The sequence below is a fragment of the Labrus bergylta genome, chromosome 23 (assembly GCF_963930695.1).
Source record: "Labrus bergylta chromosome 23, fLabBer1.1, whole genome shotgun sequence".
Classification (NCBI taxonomy): domain Eukaryota; kingdom Metazoa; phylum Chordata; class Actinopteri; order Labriformes; family Labridae; genus Labrus; species Labrus bergylta.
The window spans coordinates 5,398,749-5,407,571 of NC_089217.1; the positions used below are offsets into that span (position 1 = coordinate 5,398,749).

The 8,823-nt window shown below is 40.6% G+C and overlaps 1 protein-coding gene across 3 annotated transcripts in view; it reads left to right on the top strand.

Annotated features, from left to right (window-relative positions):
- Nucleotides 1-6,544, top strand: part of pawr (PRKC, apoptosis, WT1, regulator) — a 52,267-nt gene extending 45,723 nt beyond the window's left edge. For 2 of the 3 annotated variants that reach the window (XM_029280041.2, XM_065951359.1), the window contains 3 exons: nucleotides 934-1,038; nucleotides 3,055-3,216; nucleotides 5,169-6,544. In XM_029280041.2, coding sequence (XP_029135874.2) covers nucleotides 934-1,038; nucleotides 3,055-3,216; nucleotides 5,169-5,255 — 354 coding nt within the window. In that variant the 3' untranslated portion in view covers nucleotides 5,256-6,544. The remainder of the gene's footprint in view (nucleotides 1-933; nucleotides 1,039-3,054; nucleotides 3,217-5,168) is intronic. The other variant, XM_020647733.3, reaches the window with a different exon arrangement.
- The last annotated feature ends 2,279 nt before the right edge of the window (nucleotides 6,545-8,823 follow it).

Genomic DNA, 8,823 nt, shown 5'->3' on the forward strand with positions numbered 1-8,823 from the left:
AAAGAGGTTTTTAAAGTAAGTACTTCTGTGACCTCGGTGACTTTCTGTGCGAGGTGTTTTTCTGAGTCAAATGGCTTGAGACACTTTAAAAAATCAAATTTCAAACACTTTCACTTTGCTCGAGGAACAGTTCTGTTTACACAAGATTTCTTTCTGCAGGGTGCAACTTTAGATATTACTGAAAAACCTTCCAAATTACAGAGATGTATTCCCCGTTTGTTTGCTATAAACATATATATCTCTCACTGAAGAAAACGTTTTTGTTCAAAGCCTGGCTGAATCTTACCCAAACCCAGAATGACTACCTGCTTGTTCGGTTTCCATGGAAACACTTTACTGCTGCTCTGCATAGAAAAGTGAAAGTAGAAATCCTGGTCTTATCATCTTTTCAGTCATGTACTCAAACAGCAGGTTCAACATTCATGCATGGTGAATGATTGAGATAAAGTGAGGGAGGAACATCATCCATTGATTTCTCAGAAGTTGTTGGAGGAGGCAGACAATAACACACTGTCTTTAAACCAAGTTCAATTTGAAAGAAACACAAAGACTCTTTTAATGCATTGTTCACTGACAGTTTGTATTGTGTTTATAACTGCAGCGTCTGGTGAGTTAGGAAAAAGAATAATGATGTCCAACTGTCATATCGCAGAGATTCAATGCTTCCTATTGATTAAATCGAAACAGCTGTTAAAAAAAAGGAAGTGAAATGAGTTTTCAATAAAGAAGGGGAATTACTTTTTAATTTAATGAATTAGTTTTTCTTTTCACTTTGGTTGAAAATCTGCATTCATCAAATATCACCTAAACTAACAGCGTTTTTTTTTTTTTATGTTTGTTAACTTAAATACAAATGTCATGCCGTTCTCATCTTGTAAATGATTCATGATTAACATAATCATGTTGTTCTTCATGCGTGTGTGGTTTTTTTAGGAGCTGGCCAGAGAGCGTCAGGAGAACGCCCGGTTGCTAAAAGCCCACCAGGACAAAGATGACCTCATCGGGAAGCTGAAAGAGGAAATTGACTTGCTGAACACAGTAAGTCCAGCCTGCGTGATTTTCTGCTCTGATGTTTTTTTGATGTGTTTTCATGTGTGGGAGGCGTGAGAGGGTTGCAAAATCATCATCTGGCATTCAAGTGGAGTTGTTTTTAACAGCTATGTATAATTCTAAAATGTTTTTTTTTTTGTTGTAGTCCATTAGGATGTAGAACCCAGCAAACCAATATTTTTGTTTTTACACCCTTGTTACAGTTAAGAAGCAAATATTAGACTCAGAGGCATTTTTAACACACAACAAAATTCACAAGTAGTTTGTTGACAACTGAGCCGGTGACATTAATGTTCATTGTTTGTTTATTTCAACAAACACAATAACTCCTACCATGTTTTGTGTCTGAAAGACATTGTGGAGGGGAAATCTTTTTTGTGATTTTTGGGGGTCTTTAAGTTCAACTCTGAGGGGGTGCTCGTCTCAGAAGTTTTGGGACCGATTGTCAAAAAAAAGCAGAAGAGAAAGCGATCAATAGGAAAGAAAGTGTTCAGTGACGACTGCGAACACAACAATCTTTATCTTTTCATCCTAGTCTCTAACTCTTTACTTTTCATCTCTTTTAACGATACACTTCAGTTGAAGTTGACCGAGTCGAGCTTCCGGTGTTCAAAAACCCTCTAGATCAAACTGCAAAGTGAGTTTCAACCTCATGCTTAATCATTCATAAAGCATTACTCATTCAGCAAATGAACCACAAGCCAATGTCAATGATCACCAAATGATGACCTCTTCGTCCAATCAGTGTGGAATTGTCAGACCCCCCTCTGGGATATGAAAACGACTACAATCAGTCACAGATCAGATTAAAGGCTTTGTTCAAACCTGAAACAAATGAATGAGCTTTCCATGTTAACTATGCACGGCTGATTACAGTTAGACAAAAGCATCCATAATCACCACGATGGAGAGTAAATACAGCTAGATGGCAGGGATATTTCACCTGCTTGACCTCGTCTGCCATCTGCAGAGAGGCTGAATGAGTTAAAGCTCCTGTGAGGAACTTTAGGTTTGTGTCGATTTTGGCGACCTCTTATGGATGAAGCAGTGAGTCTTATCGCTTTGCTGATTCTGTCCTGTACCTGTGTAGGTAGTGCTTTTTTCAACCAACATTCAATAAATCACTTATCAGGAATCTTTGCTGAGGTAAATGTAATATGTGTATATAAATGTAAGCTGCAAAAAGGTGTCATGAAGCCTAGTTACAGTTTGAGAGACTTAGGGAAAGATTGTGGTTGGGGGTTACAAAACATGCACCCTGTTGGGGTTGAAAACATGAGAAAGTGGAAGCAAATCGGAGCATTTTGTGACGGTCCAAAATCAAACTTCTTAGGATGAGTACATGAAACCAGACTACACACGGACATGTATTTGTAGCGGACTAGTTACTTCCATTTGACAGTGACATCACTGCGTAATCCTTGATGGTGACAATGCAGACAGGCGATATGTTCACCTACAGGGGAAGCTACATGCTAAAATGACCAACCAACAGCTAACCGCAGAACATGCAGGAGGGAAGAGGTGTGCAAGTCAGGAGAAAAGGCAAAAGATGTTACATCCTAGAGTAGAGGAAAATGGGAGAGTTGAGCCACCTGCTGAAATGAAGTTATAATAAATCTAAAACGTGGAAAAGCTCAGATGTAGCAAGCTGCTTTTGTTGTGTTGCTGTAGCTTAGCGTTGCAATATTTCTTCTGTGAGTAGCTTTGGTGTAGTGAAGCTTGGTTGGTTTAATTTGGGGAAGATTAAGCCCCAGTGAACCTTGCTGCATGAGTGACCGGGGTGCACTAGACAGTTTCACTAGCACGCATGTTTTGCCTTCTTCACCTGACTGAGACACAGGTGGTACAGTTTTTTTTACTTGGTAAAAGTACATTTGGATATTTGTCCTCGACTGCCTGTCGATGGGATGAACATTCTGGGGAATGCTTTGGCTGGGTAATGTGTCTTTTGCTGAAGAAAAGCCTCTGACTGTTGTAACCCAGATGCAATTTGTCTTGCAGAAACATGAAGTTGTTACAGAGTTTCCTGAGGTGGCACCTGTCTGTCCTGATGAAATGAATCCTTTTTGCCAGACATCTCAGAAGGATACGCCTGATACCGTTCTCCCACCTGATTTGGGAGCACTTTTTGATGGGGAGGCATCAGAAACTCTTGATACCACTGTGAGGAATTGTCATGAAAGTTATGAACCAGAACTGAAAGATTTGGTAGCTCATGAAACATGAAGTTCACCTCTAGATTTTGCTCCAGTGTTTGAAAATGTGGATGTGGTTCTGTGTACCAAGCCAGTGCTTTCTGCACTAAACAGTGATCAGTCTTTTCAGATGTGTGGTAATGATTAAAGGTAGAAACTGCAGTGGTGTTAGTTCAAGCAAGAAAGTTAAGCATATATTGGGTTTGGTAAAATATGTATGTAATTGCTTAAGTTTGGTTAACTAGCTTGGTTTGCCCTCCTAGGACAAGGTCCGTCTTCCTCCTCTCAATGTGGCCAGGGTTCACAGTTCAGAGGCTTCTCCTGTAAGCTGGGTGTGCTTTATTTTCAGCAGGCAGAGTGTAACCTACCTGAACCCTCTGAGCTTTCATCTTCTTTTTACCCACCGACTGTCAACAATATCTTCACAACTTGCAGCCCTTATTTTGTGGGGTCAGCGCAGAAGGCTGCTGTTGAAATACATCTCTGTTTTTTTGGCATCTCATAAGGGAAATGCAGCAGGAAGGGAAACATCAGAAAGACTTTTCATGTCTCAAAGATTCTAAAAGAGAAAAGAGATCTCGGATCTCTCTCTGTGAAGCCAATCAAATCGAAACAAGAAAACAAGCTCTGCTGAAAAATACAACAGTTAGAGATGTGTACATTTTAAGCAACAAGTCTAATAAATGTCGCTTGGTTATTATCCTGGCACTTCAGTCATTGTGAGACACAACATATCTTCAAATACTGAGAGTGCAATATTGCAGGCGACATCTCTGTGATAGCATCGCACAAACAGGAAGCTGGTCATAAGAGAGAGCCTTTATGTAAGGACTTTTGACAGTGATATCCATCAGAAATGTCCCAGAACAGCTTCTGCAAGGCCTGATGGGAACAAAGGGAGATAAGACTGATCCACTGTGCTGTCTCCGCAGATTGAACCCTCGGTCGGTGTAGAAGTTTATTGAGTAGAGAGAGAAAAGATAAAGCTTTGCTGTGTGACATTTATTTAGTTCTTGACAATACAGTTCTGTAGAGCACTTACTGTTTATACCTGTTAACACATAATGCATTCATGATATATTAAAAAAGCCTTACAGCACAAACTAATAGCTGACCTGTAACAGTTCGTCAAGAGGCTTAAACCCCGCCTCAGCTCCGTCTCTCAGCTTTTCGCTAGATTGACTGAAAGTTAGACTGAGACAGCATTTCCTTTTCCAACATGGCGACCTCCATAGATGGGACTCCAAAGCCCCCTGCAGGAACAGATGGCTGACGTCACTCAGGCGTTGTCCATTAATATTCAGTCTATGGTCTTGCTTTGAGCATCTTCATGCTGAATGCAAAAACGATGCTTTAAGACCAGTTCAGACAACCAAAAGAGTTTGCAGTGAGATGACTAAACAAACCATTAAGCTCCATTAAGCTAATGGGAGATGCTGATTCAGGGAAAGAGTTGCTGAAGGCTCAACATATTGATTGTAGCTTCTAACATCAGAGTTAACTTTTCACTCGTATAGTGCAGAAGAGACAAACTGCTGTTAGGAAACTCATGTCGACTTACTTCCACTTTCATCTTTAAACGTAGTTTGGTTCAGTCTCAGGAGCCGTGCCATCATGACCACTGATGTGGGAAACCGAGAATAGGGGGTCGTCCTTTTGAAGAGGCGGTGCTGTTGCAACTGAGAGTCTCTCTCATTTCCAGCTAATTGAAGCTGTTTATGTCTAATTTGCTGCCAGCGAGGCAGCTCGGCTGCAGGGGGAAACTCTGCAGAAAGTAATGCCGGCTTTAACTCTCAGACTTAACACTCCAACCTGACTGGGCCCTCAAAGGTATAGAGGCAGGATTGTGAATATTCATGTGTCTGAATGTGTCCAGAAAGTGTAACCTTTAGGGTTGTCTGTGTTTACCCTCCTCTACAGGACCTGGATGACATTGAAGACGAGAACGAGCAACTCAAACAGGAGAACAAGACTCTGCTGAAAGTGGTCGGTCAGCTGACGAGGTAGAACTGCACCCCATTGGACCTGACACAAACATCACAGATGAAATGGAGCAACTCTTATCTGTCCTTTCTCCTGACCTCCTGCCCTTGGTCTCGACCTTTTATCTGTTATATTCTGTCTAAGGAGTCTTCCTCAGCCTCTCAGCCGATTCCATTAGTTGTGAGAGCTGAGCAAACTAGGGGCTTTTGTTTTCCTGTCCTGACACTCTCATGAGGACTATCTGTCATATCCATATTTAATGTAAATGTATTGTACATAGGCCATTAAGATTGTTAATTTTTAGATTTATTTTTTTTTTGGTAAGGTCTTAAAAAGCAAAAGTCAAACGAATGTATGTGCAGCACAAACGAGCACACAAAGCCTTTTGAAAACATGTTTAGAGGTTGACAAAAATCTATATTTTTCCTGTTCAGATTGGAACCCTTCCAGGTCAATTGAATAACAAAATTGCAGTGTTGCAATGATAGAAGTTTGTCTGAGTGCAGTTCATTCAGCGATGGAGCTTCTGTTGAGGAACACTTGGACTAAATTCGACCTAGTTACTTTTTCATTACCAACAGCCAAAGTGTGTAAGACGTGCAATTTTATTTGTCCAAAAAGAAACAAACGCTTAAAGCCTGGTGCTTTAATAATTAACAGTAGTGCCAGATTTCTTTCCTCTCATCATTTCTTGGTACATTTGCAGCCCAATAAGGGCATCTACAAACCCGGGTGAAGAAAATTCCATGATTATTTTTTCGGATGTAAAACTTTCTACCAAGTACATGCTTTATGCATTTCAATGAAATGTTGCAGGGTCAACCCCTTTTTCCTAGAATATACATATGGATCCTATTTTTAAAAGCATTTTTCTTCCTGTAATTTGTTTACAAGTTATCTCTTTGTTATATGTGATAGATGTTTTAGCTGCTCTGTTTATGGCATCTAAGATGTGTGGAGTGAGCTACAGTGCATTTTTTTTTGTATGACAACCAAAATGAACTGAAGGAACATACTTTTTGAAATGCATCTCTTTTTGTTTACTCAAGGGAACAGGCTCACCTGGGTAATTTCCATACTAAAATCTTTTTATCTCACTAAGGAGCTTTTTCATTAAGCTCCTCCTCTATGGCGATTAATCGATAGGTTTTAGACGTACAATAGATAATTCAGCTTCTACATTCATGCTCACATTTTGGGGTAAAGATCATCCACTTGATGGCAGACACCACAAACCCATCTCTCTTTCCATGACATTATGCATGTACAGAAGATTAAGACATTTAATAAAAGTTTGATTATCTCTCTCCTCAGTCGACTCGCTCGTGTTCATTAAGACTAATTTGCTGTGATGATGCTGTGCCACTGAGGCAGTAATGCAATGTGACGGTGGCGGGGGGTTCAGATCCTCTGCCGGGTGCTCTGAACACAAACACACACTCCCAATCATGATGATTCAACATGTCAATCAACACCTTACTGTATACAGCCACCACCCTGGCACATAAAAAACAAAAGAAAACCTCCTTCCACCTCGCAGATCTTCTATTACACCGTTGAAACACGTCAATCTTCTTAAATAGGAAACATAACCGGAGCAATGTCACCTACATTTTCAGATAATGACCTCTTTCAGCTGATCTGTGCTGCTTGAGGCTCGCTCCATAATCCCTATTTGTATTTTTATGAAAAGTTGTCATTCTTCCTGGCAACAGAGGTCCAAGACAATCAGGATATAATAAGTAAAGAGTTTGCTGCCAAATGTGACAAACCAGACATGAAAGGGCAACATAATATCCAGATTTAATACGAAGACTGCCTTGCCAAATTGCTAATGCCAAATATTTGTTTTCTTTGTCTTTGTCAGAGCAAACATACTCCCTTTCTGTCAAAATCAATTCAATGCACAACTTAATCAGTGTTTGGCGTTTATGTACCAACAAAATGCTTCATACAGCTTGTAATGAAAATCCTTTGTCTAATCTGGTTTGCTTGTTTACCTCTACAAAAGTCCTATTAGATCCTGAAAGGTTGATAGTGCGGACAGAGATGAGAGGCAGGCCTTATCTTGTCCTTGTAGAAACCCAGCCATATTTCATTATCGGTTGGTTTCATGCTCTCGGTTCTACGGCCAATCTCCTCAATCTCCAGGGTCTCTGGTACAGGGAAGCACTCATCCACGCCGAGGATGGCGGGGGTCAGGATGCCAGAGAGAGCCAGAACGAGTGGATGGAACGAGACCGGACATATTTGTGCAATTTCCTCTGCCAATTTCTTCTGCTCCACTTTCTCACAACAGCCTGAAAATGACTTCTACCTACTCATGCACCTTTTATACCTCATTATCTCAAACCAAGTGATACCTGAGGTGACGCTTTAAAGCTGGGATTCAAATTGAATCGTCCTTGGTGTTGGGAAATGATTGGGCTCAGACCTTCGAACTCAATCTGATGTCACACAGTACTTGCAGCAGAAGGCCCAATCTCTCGCTGTCACTTTCAAGTTTGGGAGATTTTTCCGGCGCTCCTCCATGAAAGTGCTTTTTGAAGTCACGCTGTGCTGCCAGGCGCTCTCTGCTGACAAACAGCAACATGTTTGGAGCTAGACCTGAAAAAAAACAAGACTTCAGGTGCACTTCTCTGAATACCTGGACCACATGCAGAGCTGCCCTTTGTTGAAATGTTCTGTAAAAGTCAATGTAATTCTGATACAGTTCACAAACAGAGAGGAATCAACTAATGGCAGTTCAGAGGGTGTGACATTTAAAGAAAATGGCAGACTTTCACTTCTTCAGCTCAGAATAGTGGGAAAGTTTTTTTTGGTTTTGTTGTCTGTTTTAGCTTCGCCTCACAGCAGGGAATATGAAGGTAAACAAGGAGGGGAAATAACATTTGAAGCAGTTAACACTACATATTCAAAGAGTTTTAACAACGTGAAACATTTTGGTAACATAAAAGTTTGTCAAAATCTGGTCATTTCAGTCTTTAAAGTGGTTGTCATGCTTTTTAGTTTTTGTTCTAACCCTAACCCTTTTTCCAATATATAAAATAGTTGTGAAGTATGATATACTTAACTAAAATCCAACCTGCCACCACAAATGAATGTTTGGTACCATTATGAAGTAGTACTCCTCTTTTGTGTCCAACTTTTGCAGCACAAGTGACCTAAAAGTACAAAAAACGTTTATATAGATACAACTGGGTTTTGGATGTTCTTGGATTCCCCTTTGGCTGATCAGTGCTCTGTCCATGAGTCCTGTGCCCAGAGGAAAACTTTGTGTTATTTACATGATTATCTTTTCACCCTGTCATCTCAAATCTCTAATCTCTGAGGGACCTTAAACGTTGCATAAAAGCCTTCATCACCTTGAGTCTCCATTCTGTGGAGACAAACAAATCTACATCCATGGACATAAGTGTGATTAGCTGGGGCGTTGTATTCAGTTTTAGTCATGGCAACCCATCCACAGCTGCACGACTGGCCTGTTTCTTTTGCTCACACACACATACACAATTCTCCACACACACACACACAATGCAGAGGGTTGAACCCTCTATGCCCAGCAGAAGCAGAGGATGACTGACTTGAGTGG